We start from the raw sequence: 17,054 nt of genomic DNA, 5'->3' as shown, positions 1-17,054 counted from the left end.
CTCCTTGTTTCGGATTCAAGAGTCAAGAGGCTTGTTACTAGTGGACGATACAGAGGGAACCATGTTCTGTTCCTTTCAGCACCTCAAGATTCACTCCACAACTGTGGACTTAGCATGCATCATATAAACTGCAAGAAAAATTCAAGAGAGCAGGACTGCTAATATGCAGCTCTGGATATCGTTGTTTCCCATCAGGAAGCCAGCACAGCGCCTCAACAGATTTGGCGTCAAAGCCCCCCAGACCCCCAACACAACAGATCCTGCTCATATGTTGGAGACGAAAATGAAGGCATACAAACCTTTGCACTGATAGGAATTGCTCGAGACAATGGTTTACAACGGTAAGCCAAGCACTGGATGTTATCTGTGTCGCCGGCGGAAGATCAAGGTGGGTAAAGCGGTCTTCTCGTGCTACATGACGTCCATCACATTAGATGTCTGCATTATCTACGTCGTAGTTGATATTCACATGGTAGATTGAAATTAATTTCAATTTGCAGTGCGATGAGGCTAGGCCTGGCTGCCGGAATTGTTTCGTGTATGGGAAAGAGTGTCCTGGATATCGGCCTGCAATCGTCTTCCAGAATGAGCCTGCAACTGCCCATTTCAGAAGATGGAGGAGTCCGGTCAGAAAAGGCAGTTCGAGTTTCGCCGATTCGACTCTTTCCGAGAATACCTCACTGGTGTCTCGTTTAAGATACCTTGCTGATGCGACATGGGAAGACCGGGCACTCTGCTATTTCTTTGACCAATATACGATCCCAAAGAAGTCTGATGGTGCTCTCGGCATTTTAGAGTCTATTCCAGCTCTATACATACTCTGCCGGGAGAATGAGGTGGCAGGGAGTTCTTCCTTATGTTTGCGATGGGCCGTGGATGCGGTAGCTCTCAGCGCCTTCGCCCATGAAGCCAATGCCTCTCATCTAGACTACCAGGCGAGGAAGAGGTATGGGATGGCGCTGCGTGGCCTTCGTGAGGCGCTTGCGTCCCCCACGGAATCAGCAAAGGATGAAACGCTCGCTGCGATCCTCCTGCTCGCCATTTTCGAGGACATCAATGGTGAGCGAAGAGGGCTTCACAGTTCCCATACGGCAGGCTTTGAGCTTTTTGCGAGACTCCACAGCCAAAGAAGACTTGATGGGAAGTATAGCCGATGTCTCTTCAATTTTGCATATGCACAATTGGTAGGTGTATCCGTATACATGGTCATTGGTGACATCGCTATGCTCACAAGACATACAGCAAATCCAGATTCTGGGCTTGGGCAATCGCCCGAGAATAGACTTAGGGTCCCTAGTTGAACTCTTTGACCCTTCGGATCCATTACAGCAGTTAATGTCCACTGTGACGAAAATAAGTCGTTTGGTGCTGGATGCTCAGTGTCCGCTCTCCGCAAAGAATGTCGACAGCGCCGTGACCAGAGCACACTTTCATTTCCGTATCATGCACGCAAAGACATTGGATTCGGAATTGGGACGCTGGTGTCGAAATCTTCCTCATGAGTGGCTCCCCAGGGTTGTGTACTCGATGCCCGGGGAATCTTTGCTGACATACCTTGATGTCCCAACTGGCTCTCTCTGGAACTTCTATCGGTCTGCACGGATCATCCTGCAGAGTATGATCCAGAATATGTATGAAATGGTCGAGTCGCTGCCTGGCGAATACCCAGAAGATGAAGTCAACGATGTCTCTGCCGATGTGACACCATCTGATATGATCCGCGACCTGATCTCTGATATATGCAAGAGCATCCCATTTACATTGGGAGATGTTGATATGATGGGGAATCCAGCCCAGCCAGCCAGCAATTCGTCAGGACTGGGAGAGCGTCGCAACAACTCACGGCTCCGAGCGATAGAGGGGTACGAGTTAATATGGCCATTATGGGGCATCTGTACCAACAATCACTCTACCCCGAGGCAAAAGCGTCAAGCTAGGAATGCATTGCAGCGGCTTGGGTCGATTCTTGGAATCAAGTTGGCATCTCGGCTGGCTGATGCAATTGAACCTTGATCTTTCTTGTCTGGGTGTCGGTACATTTCCTGGGATTTCAACTGCACTCATACGAAAGACACGGCATTCAGAATTTTATCTGTGCGACATTACGACTCACCAGAATTAGCGAGCTTGTGGTTTAAAAATAAATGTGGGATCTCTTTCTGGAACAAGAGAAATCGGTATTTGCAGTCTTACGCCCGGGGTTGTCCGGGGTTCCTCGCGAGTCCAGCTGCCTTTCGATCGTTGATTCTTTTTATTCTTTTTTTTTATAGTTTTTCTTTAAAATATCGTCCTCAAAATGGGGTTCGTCCTGTTTGTTGGAAGTAGAGTGGATCTCAAAATTTGTATGTATATAAATGAAAATGCATTGGTTGGGCTGATCCCGCATGCATCAATTTATATAATTAATTGATAGATTGCTGATAATAAGCAGTAGTAAGCAGTATTGTTATTGTGTAGCTTGTATCGATTATTTCCTAGGATTCTCATTGGAATAGCACAGTAGTAGCTATAATTAACGAACGAGAGTTAGGTATTCAACATACCTATGTTCTTAGTCACGCTTAATAAGATTGCATAGTTAACGTTACCTTGCGGGTCTTAGTCCGTATTCCCCGCGAACGGGACGGCCACGATCGATCGATAAGCCTTCAATAATGTCATCGACCGTGCATTGCCGTTCCCGGAAGCCTTCGGCAGCTAAATACAGAAAACAATAGCCATAATAGCCATTATTGAATGTCTTGACGAGAAAGACAATGGACCTGGTAAGTGGTAATAGGTATGAGATAGGTTAGGGTATTTTTTTTTCAAAAAAAAAATAATCTCTTTCAGTCCGTCTCCTGCGATAATAGATGCAACCCTGTCTGTTGTGTCGTACGGGCCATAGTTACAGTACATGATCTGTAATTTATATATATTTTCTTGGAACCTTGCTGTCTGACGTAGTTACTGCTTACTGCTGTTCTTATCGCGAGCATATATATAACAAGGCTAGTCTCGTCTTTTGTTTCTTTGGTTGATTGTTTCACTGATAAAGAAAGAAGGGAGTACTTGTTTTTTGATTCCTCTTTCTGCGACAACAGTACTTACTTATTATAACCCATTGACTGGAACACAATAAGCACGTGTCAGCAGTCTCACTGAGAATCGAAGACTGGGCAGGCGAGCGATATCAACGCCAACACCATGCCTGCGGTGCAGGAGAAGAGGAAGCTCCCCTTTGGCAAGATCGAGCCGTATTCCGCGAAATATTTCTGGAGCTGTGCTCTGGGAGGGGTTATTGGTGAGTAGGAGATTTTTATATCATATCCTGGAAACTGTCCCAGAATGTTGCGAAAACAAAGAGGCTAATTGTTGACTCTTCTGTGGATACATTATTATAGCCTGCGGTAAGTGTTGCTGGAATCATAGGTGATATTTCGGGCCTGATGATTGACACAGGACCAACGCATACGGCCATCACTCCCCTTGACTTGGTAAAATGTCGTCGTCAGGTTGATCCCAACATCTACACCTCCAACGTCTCCGCATGGCGCCAGATCTACGCCAAAGAAGGCCTGCGTGGCGTCTTCTTCGGTTGGTCCCCGACCTTCGTGGGTTACTCGTTCCAGGGAGCAGGAAAATACGGCTTTTATGAGGTGTTCAAGTACCTCTATGGTGAGAGGCTGTTCCCCAACTGCAACCGCACCTTGGTCTTCCTCGGTGCTAGCGCATCGGCCGAGTTCCTTGCGGATGTCGCGCTCTGCCCGTACGAAGCGGTCAAGGTCCGCATGCAGACGACGCTCCCTCCCTACGCGCATACCCTCTGCGATGGATGGCGCAAGGTCGTGGCTCAGGAGGGCATCAGCGGGCTGTACAAGGGTCTCTACCCGCTCTGGGCCCGGCAGATCCCGTACACGATGACCAAGTTCGCTACCTTTGAGGAGACGGTAAACCTGATCTATAAGACCCTGGGCAAGCCCAAGGAGAGCTACAGCGGGGCCGTGCAGACTGGAATCAGTTTCCTGGGTGGTTATCTCGCTGGTATTCTCTGTGCCATCGTCAGCCATCCTGCAGATGTCATGGTCAGCAAGCTAAATGCCGACCGAAAGGGTGAGCGTGTCCTTTCTAGAGCCTTTTTCTCAACGAGCATACTGACGTTTCTTTCAGCTGGGGAATCCGCCATGACGGCCGTGTCAAGGATCTACGGTAACATTGGTTTCACGGGGCTGTGGAACGGTCTCGCCGTCAGAATAGTCATGCTAGGAACTTTGACGGGCTTCCAATGGTTGATGTAAGTGAGGCAACGTCGATATCGTCCATACGAATATGGCTGATAATGATCGCTTCTCGCAGCTATGACTCTTTCAAGGTGTTCCTTGGCCTTCCCACGACTGGCGGTCACTAATCGTAAAGTTCGATGAACACGTCTCAGTTCACTTGATTATTCGCTGAATTCGCAATCTGTCTTCTTTGGAAACTTTTTTTTTGGTTCGGATTTTCTTGTGCGATGAACAGCAACTTTATCAGTTGTTGCGTGCGATTCGATCTCGGGGGTTTAGGTAGACCAGTCAGTATGCCTAGTTTCGATTCAGTCTGCTCAGATAAAATACATAGCATCTCACAGACATATAACCAATCAATGAATTAATTAATTAATTAATTGCGCATGTAAAGACAACGGACGAGAAGTAAAGCAAAGGCAGTATTGGTGTTGACGGTTTACGGAGTAGTGCTACCCTTTCACCGCCTTCCTTCGGCGCGATCTAATTATGTCGGTCGCCGGCAGAATCGGTTCATTATCATGACATTTGCCTGCGAAGCTTCAATTGCCTCCTATTAGTGACGACTGATCCCAGAGCTGGGCGGCAGATCTCACTGCTCAAGAAGGTACGAGTTATTATCCATCTAATTGTCGCTGGATGAGCTAGTCGCTAATCAAAGCTTCGGAAAGTGAATAGTCTTACCCACAGGAGGTTGGAGCGTCGCCCGCCGGTTGATCGACTACCTATTGATTGGCAGGAGGTCTCCGCTATTCGACCTCGTCTGTCAAGACTCTCTTTTTCTGTTCGATTTATGGTGCTCTTTGAGTGAATTTCCCAAGTACCCAGCTTCTTATAAGTTCCTAGAAGCAACGTCACTCCGAAACATCGACCTCAACTAGCGACTTTACTTTCCCCTTCATCTCCTCCCTCGATACTCCCAGATCTATCAGATCAATACATATCCTCTCTTACGAGATAATACTGGAAAGAAGAAAGAAAAATGGAAACCAGCACGGCCCCTCCTCCCCCAAACCCACCCAGCGTGGAAGCCGCCTACAAACGCAAATGCATCGCGCTGAAGAAGCGCCTGAACGAGATCGAGGCCGAGAACGACAACATCCGCAACCGCAACAAGCGCAGCCTGCAGTACGTGCAGAAGATGCGGCTCGAGTCGTGCATCCTGCTGGAGCGCCTGGCCAAGGTCACGGGCATGATCGAGGAGGCGCAGGCGGGGATGAATCCGGAGCTGCGGGCGCGCGCGGCCGCGATCATCTCCAGCACCACTGCGCTGAACAATGCGGCTGCTGGTGCTGGAAATAACAATGGTGCGGGGTATCTGGATGATGATACGGAAGGGAGCTCGGAGGAGCAGCCTCCTACGGTACGTTTCCTTGGAGCCGTCTTTTTTTCCCCCTCTCATTCTTTCTTTCACTATATCCATTGCATTGTATCTACGTGATCCACCGTGATACTGACTTGCTTTCCGTTCAACACAGCCCCAAGAACGTCCTCTCCGCGTCAAGCGCTCGCGCAAGCCCAACCTCAATTTAGACGAGCTCGAGGCGGAGGAGACGGCCGCCAACAACAATAACAACGTCAATACCACCACCAACAACGAAACCACCGAATCCGCCTCCGCCTCTGCCTCCGCTAATGCAGCCGGCGCCGGCGGGGCCTCCTCTTCTCTTCCTCCGATCGCCCCTGCTCCCTCGCAGGAGCAGCTGTCGTCTTCGTTCCGCGTGCAGACCAGCAGTAACAGCTCTGCCGCCGCCGCTACCGCCGCCGGCGCCCACCAGGGTGGTGCTGGTGCTGGTGCCGGCGCTGGTGGTGGTGGTAGTGCATTAGCCCCTTCGACAGACCATCAGACGCACAATACCGCTGAAGCGTCTGCCGCCGCTGCTGCTCATCCATCAGCCATGGAAGTCGACGAGAAGGAGCCCAAGAGGGAGCCTTAAAAAAAGGTAGCTGCTGGCGTAGAACTCTAGAACGGGGAGAGTCAAAAAAAGGAGAGGATAGAAAGAATATCCGGATAGATACCTACCTAGGCACTGAACTGAAATGATTCCCAGTATTTTCGACGCATAAATGGGGTCTGTTTGTTATGTTTTGCTTTGCTTTGCTTTGCTTTGTTCTGTTTATTTCAGTATCCTATTCTGTCTGATTTGAGAGTCGTTCTTCTAACTAAACTAACAAACTAACAAACTAGGATGGGATGGGAAGGAAGGATGGAAGGATGAGGCAAGGTATGATGATAATGACGATGTGTTTATTATTTGTATATTGTATTGATTGTATACTAGCATCTAGCTATTTATTTTTTTCATGATGATTCTGCTTGACAGTTAAGTATGTTTGTGCATCCATTTCCCCCCCTTTCTATTCTTTCGTGCTTGAAGAAAAGAGAGGAGGGAGAGAAACAGATAAGGAGAGATGAACTATCAGAAATTAATGTTCAAGTAAGTATGTCTTTTGCTTGTACTTCTTTAAGTATAAACACATACAAAAACACACAAAAACTACATCTAGCAGTACAGTAGAATACAGCCCCACATGTCCATTGTTCCTTGCCTACCTAAGTAGATGCGTGGTGATGGGGAGGATGAGGATGATTAGTACGCCTGGAATGCTAAGGAGGGAAAAAAAAACAAGGACAAATTATGCGGGGCGAGAGTGTAATGCAGTGGCCCTTGAAATGATGATATTGGATATTGAACACCCAAAGTTCATTATTATTGATTGACCCATGATCGAAACAATCAATTCGTCCGTCTCAACGGAGGATGGACCAATGAGCAAAACAAACTCGTCATTCCGAGTTGACCATCATGGTATGTATGATGTATGGATGTGTATTTCGGACGTGGTATAACTGGGCGGATGAATATAACCTGTCCTGACCCGAGATATACCCAATGTATCCATGAGAAAGACAAGGAGATATGAGTACCGAAATGAAAAGGTCGAACAAATAAAAGCAGACTCTGTCTACTCAACTCCGGCATACAAATCGACAACAATGTTGATCGCAGCGACGAGGATTTCCGCGGCAATTAGGACAATTACTTTGCAGGAAATGTTAGCTGGAAAGTCGAAAGGATGGAAATCGCTTACCAATCCATTCTAGATATTCCCCATGGCGGTGGGTCAGCTGGTCTTTCAACACTGCCAGGAGATCCGCAATCACGTCTAGCCGTTCCGTCAACAGGCCGACCCGCTGGTCCATCTCCAGATAACTCCGTACGGCCTGATAGACTGGTTCCAATTGTGGTTCCGCCCAAAAGAGTTCCGGACTGTCGAGCACGGATCCTTGCAAGTGGATGTTGATGCGTAGGATAAAAAGTTCCCCGATCTGCATGTTGATTTGTCGCCGGGTCATGTTGACGCTCCCTGTCTTCGCAATCTGAGCGGGAAGCGGCGCCGTTTTGGAGATGGTTTCGGAGACGAGATCCTCGAAAAGCGACGTTTTCACTGACTGTGACAATGCATGAGAGATGGCGAGCTTGATCATGTGGTTTCGGGGCTCGCGGAGAGAGATGAAATCGTTGTATATGCGCGCTTGATAATCACGCGCATAGTAGAAATTAAAGTTCTCGACTTGGGTATCCTCAGGGCTCAGGATCGATGTCGCAAATTTGGACACATCCGCCAGGAAGCGCGATTCTTGCGCCGGAGTCATGCCCCAAATCACGACCGTGCCGTAGTCGAAGAGGAAAATCTCGGGGGTGTGAACAGTGGTGTCAAGATCCAGTCGCTCATCTACTTCCGAGGAAGACGGCACCGATTCTGCACTTCTTGAACGTTCGGCACGTTCATCACTAAGATCGATCAAGTCTTCCCGTCTATTTTTCGTGTTGTCTTCAACCTCCACAGCGCTGTCAGAATATCTGCGCTCGCCCTGCGGTTTCGATGGCGGGATGGCATCTGCATTCCGCCCATTCTTTCCCTGCGATGATGTTTCTGCCTGTCTTGCCTCGTAGTCGTAATTGTATGGCGAGTAGACGCACTCATCGTAGAGCTTTGGATTTGCCCCGCGAGTCTTTGCTCTGGACTTGAGGAATCGAATGACGCCGTCCAGCCGGTATGAATTCGCAGTACAATACGCCGTCACCCTTGGTAAGCGATCGCGATCCGCTTTACCTAACCTTGCCGCGTCTCTTCTTGCTGTGGGTTCTTTGATGCGGGTGAGCTGCGAGTAGACATCACGCGGGAATGTGTCGTCGACGAACTCGTCCTCCTCGCCGGTCACAGGATCAGGTAGAAGCTTCAATTTCTGTGCGTTCTTCGTCGTCCTCTGCGGTCCGATCTTAGGGGCGGCTGGGGCAGTACTCGGAGTATTGTAGGGCGCGCCATAGCTATTCCGCCTGCGGAGCTTGCTGTTCAAGGCAGACAGCATGGGCTGTCCACTGGACGATACGGGAGGCGAGCCCGTCTGCAAGGGCCGGACGGTGGAATCTGAAGTTGATGTCCCATTGTAGGTGCTGATGGTGGTGAGAGGATTGAATGTCACCGTTCGAGTCGGACGGTCTGCCCGCGGTGACGTAGTCGAGGAGCCAGAGCGCTGGTATTGGGGTAAGAGCGGAGAGGTTTCTGTTGTCGCCATGGTCGCTGTGGCATTGGGGGAGATGAAGGCGATGGAGAGAGAGGCCGGCTCAAGGACAGTTCCATTGACAGCACGAAGGGACCGAACCTGCCTGTTAAGCGCTGCAGATCCAGAAGAACAGCCCAGCGTATCTTGCTTGGGGCTTGACGGAGCTCGGACCCGCCCAGACGGTGCTGCCGCCTGCGAACTGCTGCTCTCCGCACGTGCACTGGCCCGGCGGCCCGCATTAGGAACTACAAGCAAGCTCACGGAATCGCTACATTATGTGGTCGTTAAAGACAGCACATTGCAACTATGTACTTTCATTATCTATGGAATTATTCAAAACTGCACAGACCAGGCTTGGCTGAAGGACCGGGTATCTCATTTTGTCGCACAACTACCAGTACCCAGTACATGTAGCTCTACACCAGAATGCCTAAGAGACACAAGTTAGAAGAAGGCTCGCTTCCTCTGGATGATCCGATAGAGTATCCTGGCGACTATTTCATTCTGCGTCGCCTGATCAAGTGCTCGTCATAGCACGGCTTCCTGAGCTCCTGCTGTTCTCTGTCACCGAGAGTATTAAAGGCAGGAACCGGTGTCGTAGCGGCTGTCACATGACAGATCGACTGAGTCTAGACGACGTTTGAACTGGAACAGGTCGAAAAAAGAATTGTGCGTCGATTACTTTTTGGCATCGTCTCATCGGCTGCGAACAAAGCTCGAAGGGCCCCCAGGGACCCGTCTGAGACCGTTGAGATTATTCTTGTTGCGTTGGCCAGCTATCCAGGCCTCTCGTATATTGCGTCCTGCTTTGGACATCTTCGGCGGTAGAGTGGGCGTCGCTTTCTTGCTGGACGAATGGTCCTCTAGAACCCGAATGGTCACACCACCACGATGGATATCTTTGGGTGGCTTCTCCGCCTTCTCAAGAAACTTGAGTTTTTGGGGCTTTTTCCGCTGAAGGTCGCCTGACTCTGGTGGAGGCGTTGGAGGCCTAGCAACAGGTTCCGCGTTCAAGATCTCGTCAGGGAGAAGTGCAGGGAGGGTAAGGCGGCCCGACTCCTTCGCGACTGACCCTTGAAGGGTTGCGGTGCTTTCGGAAACCGAGTCATCTGGAGCTGATTTATGCTCGGACGTTCGCGATCCCACTGATGACTCCTTCTTTTTCTTGCCCGACGCTTTGGCCTGTAACTTGAGCTGTTCATCCAACTGTCTTCTTTTCTCTTTCTTCAGAAGTTCGGCCCTGAAAGCAGTCAGCCTGATGGGTCAATTCGTGTAGTCTTAGACCAGCACAAACCTCCTTTTAGCCTCTTCCTGCTTCTGTGTTTGAGCCTTTAGTGCCTTCAACTGGGCAGAATTATCGATGGCTTCAGGTGCCTCATCGTCATCGCTTTCCTCCTCCTCCTCTTCTTGTTGAGTCTCTGCAACTTCCTCTTCCACCATGTTCACTGGTTCGTCGGGTTCCTCGCTTCCAAATCGAATGTGATTTGACTTTTTCGGAGCTGATGCGGACTCCTCTGCAATTTGATCTTTGTTTTGTGAGGCTTGTAATTTTTCCTCACTGGGGGATTCCACTCCATCGACAGCGCCGGTCTGCACCCCACCATTCACATCTTGTGTTTCTGGTATGTCAGGAGAATCGTGTTGCTCGGAGACCTCCAAGGACTCTCTCTTCCTCCGCTTGTTGGATTGACCGTCCGTATTGCCTGAGCCAACCGGGCGACCCTTCCTCTTTCCGTTCGCGATGCCAGAGTCATTCAACTTTGGAGAATCCCCAGACTCCGGGGACGAAATCTGCCCTTGTCTTGTAACAGTCACCATGTTAGAAGTTTGAGGCGATTGATTTTGGGGTCCGTTCGTGGAGGCCGCAAGAGAGTCGGCGGATGAGACGTCTGGGGCGGAGTCCTGCGTTGCGAATAGACCCTTTGCCGCAGTGAAAAATTGCGAGAACATAGGGCGACCAAAAAAACGAAAGTCAATTGCAAACAGCCCTAATTAAGCCCAGTACTGCAAAAAGAAAGGGCGGTATGCCGCTGCAAACTTGCTGCTGTATTTTTTATTTTCCGGAGCGGAGATCAAAAAACCCACCGCTTCGTGGATCCACTCGCGACTACCCGGGTTTACGTTTCACCGAAGGGTAACCCTACTCCGTCTGTATAAAAACTACGGTAATTGCAGATACGAATACAGACATTAATTGACAAAAGTGGCATTGACGCTCAGCATTATTTGTTTGCAGCGTCCGTACACATATTGACCAAATGCCTTGAAGTCTTGGTATCTGTGAGGATTATCCCTGGTAACACCAAACACCTTGACACTCTAGTAAAAGGCCAGAAAAATACATGTATTCCGTAATGTATGTAAATAATGCACGCCAGTTCCCATAGCAGCCGTTCTCATGACCCATAACTCCGAAATACCCTGTAGCCAGACAGGACTTGCAAAAAAAGACCTGGAGAGAGAGAAAAAAGAGGAACAAGAAAAATACAGAAAAGCCAATGGCTCACACAGCCACCATTTGGTTCCTTTCCATGACTTCTTCCTCGGCTCCGAGATAATCATCTTCCCCCGTATCACTACCCTCGTCCCAGAACTTCCGAAACTCGCCTCGGTCGTCACCGCTCACCGCCCACATGCTTTCTCGTAGACGTTTGTTGCGCTCTCGATCCTCTTCAATCCGCTGCTCGATCTGCCTTTTATCGACACGCATGATACCGTTGGCTTTCGACCCTCGCGGGGTCCCCGACTTCGATTTCCCCGAGGCATCCTGTCCCTCCGCAGGTTCAAGGTCAAGCAGGTGTAAGGGGTGCGTTTCACGCTCTTTGAGAGCGGCGTCAATCTCCGCCACGGTTTCGGCAGAGAGAATCGACTTGTTCTGTAGACCCTGGAGGACCCGACGGACGTGTTTGACGTTGGCAGCACCGGACCCGTCTGCTGGCGCAACAGCATCGACCACGCGCAGAATATCCCTCTGAATCATCCGGACGTAGTTAAGGTGGTTTTCCTTCGTGGCCATTTCGCAGAAATGCTCGATGAAATACATGATGTTCGCTCTGTTGTTCATGTTATTCTGGGGAAACCGTTAGAGACGCTTAGTCTTCCATCTTGTAGAGTACAGTGGAACGAACCCTTTCGAGCTGTTCTAGAATACACGAGTGAAGATCCTCGTCCATGTCGCGGTACTTGAGAGCATAGTGGGCGGCTTTCTGGGATGATGTGACAGACGCACTTAGATGTTGGAGCTGCGCTGTGAAGCGCATGCGCACTTCAAACGGATCTGTCATGATGGAAATTGTTTGACACAACAACAAAAGCAAAGGTGGTGAGTTGCTTGCACAACTGAAGCTGAGGGGGAAAAGCTACCTGATGCTCCGATGCGGCGAACGGGGTACGCTGCGGCTATTGGTCTTCCTGTAAGGCGGTGAGTGCATTGGCGGGCAGAATAAGTGGGGATTCCAGTCCGCCATCGGAACGCCGCCCGAATCTGGGGAGCATTGTGGATTGGACTGTCAGAGTGACAAAAAGTGAAGACAGAAGCGATCGATAAGACATTGTTTTCTGCAACCACAATATTTCAGGGGCCACTTATTACCATTTGTTGTGGCGTTTGCTTTACTGGCACTGCTAAAGAAAATGTCTGCCCAGGGCCCCACCAATGGCCGTGATGGATCAGAGAAGACTCTCACTTTCCTAGGATGCGGTATGACAGCGCAGTGGTCAGAATGCAGAAACACAGATGTCACTAATCACAAGAGGGTGCAGGGAGTTTGGGTCTTGCTATCCTCACGGGAATCCTTTCTTCTCTCTCGGAAACAGAGAACCAAATACAGAATCCTTCTTTTCAGCCTCCGACGAGATTTATAGCATGCGTACAGCGGCCTGAATCAGCGAAGCGCATTCAAGATGCCGTCAGCGTTTACCCCAAATTTCCCGTAACAGTCCTCCAGAAAGAAAACCTCAAAGGCGTCCAGGAAGCCGATGTCGTTCTTCTGGGTTGCAAACCCTATATGCTTAAGGATGTGTTGACCGCCCCTGGTATCCGGGAGGCTCTGAAGGGCAAGTTGCTGATCAGTGTTTTGGCCGGAGTCTCTGTCAAGCAAGTGGAAGATACTTTGTATCCGGACGGGTTGGTTCCTGTGTCGGAGAGATGCACGGTCGTACGCGCTATGCCCAACACCGCAGCCATGGTTCGAGAGTCGATGACTGTTATTGGCACCCCAGAGGTTCCCTTGCCTTCTGAGTGGAATGAGTTGGTTTCCTGGATCTTCACACGCATTGGCAAGGTGGTCCATCTCCCGCCGTCCCAGATGGATGTTTGTACCGCACTAGCTGGCTCTGGCCCTGCCTTCGTATCGTTGGTCCTCGAAGGACTCACGGATGGGGCTGTGGCAATGGGCCTGCCGCGCGCCACGGCACAGCTCATGGCCTGTCAAGTTATGCAGGGCACTGTTAGTATGATTCAGAATGGCGAACATCCCGCCATTGTTAAAGAGAAGGTTTCCTCCCCTGGTGGGTGTACCATCGGTGGACTGCTCGTCCTCGAGGAGGCTGCAGTCAGAGGGAGCCTGGCGCGTTCTGTTAGAGAAGCAACTGTTGTTGCGAGCCAGCTCGGGAAAGGCGTCCAGGGTGTTAATGGTACCCGGTGGTAGACTCGATGTTGAAAACTGGTGTATTTCTTAGGACGTTGGGAAATCCTTGTTTTCTCCCTGTATCTTGATTTTTCCCGAAAAGAAAAAAGAAAGAAAGAAAGAAAGCCATTAAGTTTCTTGTCCTCTCCACGACACAAACATGCTGTAGCCTTGATGATTGCGTTTCGGGCCATTTTCCAATTTCCGAAGACCGGGTCGACCAGAACATTGTTCTACAGTGGAGTACGTGTAAATAAGTGAAGATCATGACATTAAGCAGTCATATGGTGGATATCTTTTCAAACAGAGATCTATACAACACAAAAGCAAACCCAATAAGCCTTCAGAGTGATTGACGGCTCTCCAAGGGGCTAATCACACTATTGCCGTCGTCACTGGCTAGCAAACCCATCTCTTCTGCGGCATTGCCTTCCCTTAAAACTCCATCTCCTAAGCCCTTCTCTCTACGAGTCTCAGCTCCGTTGAGTATGAGCCAAACATCTTTCTTGGTGAGCAGGCCCTGAAGAATGCCTTTGTTGACAAATAACACATAGCGTAAGCCAAGTCTCTGGAACATGCTCAGCACAATCGAAAAGCTGATGTGGCTGTTAAGAGTAATAGGAGTCTGGTCCATCCAGGGTCGAAGGTCGAGCGTCTCCAGCGGGTCGGCAAACGGTTGATGAACGAAAAGAGTCTGAGTCTCCGGAGGTAGGTTAGTGGGTGACGTGGAGGATTTTAGGGCATAGGATAATTCCGTCCTGGATATATAACCGAGCAAAATTGGATTAGACGTGTCAAGCACCACAGGGAATCCGCGGTAAGATGTTTTCGCCAGAAGATTTCTAAGAGATTCGATAGTATGACCAACTGCAGGAATCACAGTGAGATCATCAATATTCGTCATGACTTTGTGAACCGGGACGTCTGGCGGCGGTTTGTCGTCCCTGTGATCCAGAAACGGATACTCCTTGAGATGGATCCACGACTCGTAGATGCCTCGTTTGCCAAATGTATCACCACACCACTTAGAAAGCATAACTGCAATCATGATGGGGATCACATAGGTCAAGGCGCCGGTCAGCTCAAACATGATGACCACTATTGAGACCGTCATTCTGGTAGCACCGCCTAGGGCTGAAGCAGCGCCAATGATTGCATATGTTCCCGGAGTGATGCACGGGACGTCAGGCTCACAGTTGCGAAAGAGAAAGAAGTCCGGGTAGGCAGTCTGCCACATCTCGAACGCGATGCCGAGAGCGCGGCCGTAAAGGGCACCAATAGCAACGGAAGGGAGGATGATGCCAGCAGGGATCTCCAGGCCGAAAGTTACGGATGCCAGGAAGAAGCCCAAGACAGCGGCAAGGAGGAGGAGAGCAATTACACCAGCAGATGCAGCACCTGTCTTGCAAAGGTCCAGTTGATCGTCTGTAGAAGTCGAACATTCGGCAAATAACGAGTAGACGAGTTCAGACGCCTGAGCCCTCATAAATTTGTTTGGAAAGTCAATCATTGCTGAAATGAAGGCGACTAGTGCTACTTCGAGGACCGGACTAGAGTAACCTCGCGATTTGCGCCATCTTGCCACCTTCATGTTCAGTTTGATGAATAGGCCTCCATAGAGACCACCCACAATGCCGAGGAGCACAAACGGGAGGATCTCGAACCGATGCCATCCCCGGGTATAGGTGACCTGGTAGAGCACGATCTTGCCAGTGCGGAAAGGATTCAAGGCTTGCAGAGTGACTGCGGCGACCGTAGCACATACGAAACTCTGCCACATGGTCTTATCAGGAAAATAATACGACAATTGCTAATGACAGTTAGAGTAAACTGTGAAAAGGACGTTATCTTGAACAGGCATACCTCTAAGCTAAATAGAACGCCGCCGATGGGAGCTCCGAAGGCAACGGAAATGCCTGCTGCTGCCGCCGCAGACAAAACTTCCCGTTTCCTTGCTGTAAAATTTTTCAGCATGAGTAATTATGAATGATCATATGCACTACCCGTACCTTCATTGCTATTTAAAACGTCAAATGGCTTCATCATCAGATTTGCACAGCAACAAGCAACGTGTACCAGTGGACCTTCTTTCCCCAACCACATGCCAGAGGCGACAGCAAGACACTATTTGAGCGTAAGTAGTGAACGGGACTTTAAAGGCATAGAAGAGATCATACCAGACCCAACGATTTAATTACCAAGGTCCATGCTCCCATGAACCGCCGCATAACAAAGCCCCCGAGCACCGTTTTGATCTCCGGAATTCCGCTATGTTTTGCATATGGTGCATAATTGCGGACGAGGATGCTCGCACAAGAAGCAAAAAGCACCTTTTCCACTCAAAATGTTAGAAATCATCAGGAGCAAGCAAGTGCGGAGAGAGCACATACGGAGAATACAACGAAAAAAATATATTCGACCACATATGCTCCGCCAGCGGAATTTATTCCCAAAGCTCTACTCCACGACGTCCAGCCAATACACTGCGAAAATTCTGGATTTTGGGCAGACATTAGCGCTGGAGAGAAAATATTAGTCGCATAGGCGTGTGTCACCTTCATGGCCCCAACAGCAAAAATTCTTATTGAGATAAAACTTGCCGCCTCCTCTGTCACTTCTGCAGTATCCGGCCTTTAGATCACCTAACCAATCGCTTGCGATATCAATGCATGCTGCGATGATTCCGACTGCCACACCCGTCGCGACAAGCACCACCCAGACATGGCTCGCGTCGAGCAATTGGCGGAAATGGCCTAGGAGCCCCTGACCGCTGGAATAAAGTAGCCTCTTCCTTTGTCGTTCTTTTGTATACTCGAAAATCCAATCAATGGCCGTGAGATCGTCATATCCCACCCTTCGACCTGGCCCTTCCACATACCAATCTAGCGGTCCTCCTTCTTTGAAACCGTCGATGCCTCCGTGAGTAGTGGACTGCCCATGAAACCCGGAGGAACTGGACAACCCTTGTAAAGAATCCTCTCTTGCGACTTGGGACGTCGATTGATTAGGTCTTGGGGGTGAGCCGCCGGCGCTGTTGGAGAAGAGATTCCCTAGGCGGAAACGAGCGGGCCGTTTCTGTTTGCGCTTAAAAGAAATGCTAGAGACATGATTAGAAGCAGCCATAGCCAGATGCATAATAATCTTGACTCACGGGTCCTCAGGGCTCTGTGCAAGCGGATCGTCAGCGAACAGTGCCTCGTCGCGTTGATGCCTCAACACGGGATCGTCGCTGTCGGAATCATCGTGTCCGTCAATGTCTCGTCCCTCGTTCCCGTACACATCCTGCGGAAAGGTCTGTTGACCGTGACCGCTTGAGCCAGGCGTTGTCACCGACATGGCTTGTCATCCGAGCACATCGAGGACACAGAGCCTGCAGGACCTGGCTGCCATACTCGATGGATGGCCTTGATCGGCTTCCAAGGTTCCGCAGGCTGACAGGGAGCTAGGTAGTTGACCCGGCCCGATAACCGATAAGTCTGCTAGTCCGGTTCCGCCGATCAGATCGAAGGCGGTGAGCTCCCGACGCCACAGTACAGCGGCAGAAAATAAAACTATCAAAAAAGTTTCCGCTGGACTTGATAATCCATCGACTTT

The 17,054-nt window shown here is 49.9% G+C and overlaps 6 protein-coding genes across 6 annotated transcripts; 4 read left to right on the top strand and 2 right to left on the bottom strand.

Moving 5' to 3' along the window:
* Window positions 1-328: 328 nt before the first annotated feature.
* On the top strand, window positions 329-2,013 carry T310_9556 (uncharacterized protein; the record flags this gene model as incomplete). Its single annotated transcript, XM_013467997.1, has 3 exons — window positions 329-388; window positions 501-1,059; window positions 1,298-2,013. 3 exons carry the CDS (start codon window positions 329-331, stop codon window positions 2,011-2,013), a joined length of 1,335 nt encoding a protein of 444 aa, XP_013323451.1.
* Window positions 2,014-3,186: 1,173 nt separating this feature from the next.
* T310_9555 (Mitochondrial phosphate transporter Pic2) lies at window positions 3,187-4,387 on the top strand (the record flags this gene model as incomplete). The annotated part of the gene is made up of 4 exons (XM_013467996.1): window positions 3,187-3,283; window positions 3,412-4,092; window positions 4,150-4,273; window positions 4,336-4,387. The coding sequence occupies 4 exons, from the start codon at window positions 3,187-3,189 to the stop codon at window positions 4,385-4,387; spliced, it is 954 nt and encodes a 317-aa protein (XP_013323450.1).
* Window positions 4,388-5,244: 857 nt separating this feature from the next.
* Window positions 5,245-6,199, top strand: T310_9554 (uncharacterized protein; the record flags this gene model as incomplete). The annotated part of the gene is made up of 2 exons (XM_013467995.1): window positions 5,245-5,625; window positions 5,741-6,199. The coding sequence occupies 2 exons, from the start codon at window positions 5,245-5,247 to the stop codon at window positions 6,197-6,199; spliced, it is 840 nt and encodes a 279-aa protein (XP_013323449.1).
* A 1,030-nt stretch (window positions 6,200-7,229) lies between these two features.
* Window positions 7,230-12,116, bottom strand: T310_9553 (YagE family protein; the record flags this gene model as incomplete). The annotated part of the gene is made up of 8 exons (XM_013467994.1): window positions 7,230-7,306; window positions 7,356-9,077; window positions 9,145-9,223; window positions 9,544-10,087; window positions 10,127-10,820; window positions 11,175-11,284; window positions 11,340-11,902; window positions 11,961-12,116. 8 exons carry the CDS (start codon window positions 12,114-12,116, stop codon window positions 7,230-7,232), a joined length of 3,945 nt encoding a protein of 1,314 aa, XP_013323448.1.
* Window positions 12,117-12,465: 349 nt separating this feature from the next.
* Window positions 12,466-13,481, top strand: T310_9552 (Pyrroline-5-carboxylate reductase; the record flags this gene model as incomplete). Its single annotated transcript, XM_013467993.1, has 2 exons — window positions 12,466-12,532; window positions 12,595-13,481. The coding sequence occupies 2 exons, from the start codon at window positions 12,466-12,468 to the stop codon at window positions 13,479-13,481; spliced, it is 954 nt and encodes a 317-aa protein (XP_013323447.1).
* Window positions 13,482-13,803: 322 nt separating this feature from the next.
* T310_9551 (Voltage-gated chloride channel) lies at window positions 13,804-16,796 on the bottom strand (the record flags this gene model as incomplete). The annotated part of the gene is made up of 8 exons (XM_013467992.1): window positions 13,804-15,270; window positions 15,324-15,415; window positions 15,470-15,584; window positions 15,638-15,790; window positions 15,851-15,978; window positions 16,016-16,230; window positions 16,339-16,557; window positions 16,612-16,796. 8 exons carry the CDS (start codon window positions 16,794-16,796, stop codon window positions 13,804-13,806), a joined length of 2,574 nt encoding a protein of 857 aa, XP_013323446.1.
* Between the last annotated feature and the right edge of the window lie 258 nt (window positions 16,797-17,054).

The sequence above is a fragment of the Rasamsonia emersonii genome, assembly GCF_000968595.1.
Source record: "Rasamsonia emersonii CBS 393.64 chromosome Unknown ctg1118621762150, whole genome shotgun sequence".
In the NCBI taxonomy this organism is placed as follows: domain Eukaryota; kingdom Fungi; phylum Ascomycota; class Eurotiomycetes; order Eurotiales; family Trichocomaceae; genus Rasamsonia; species Rasamsonia emersonii.
This window is presented reverse-complemented; position numbering and strand designations above follow the sequence as displayed.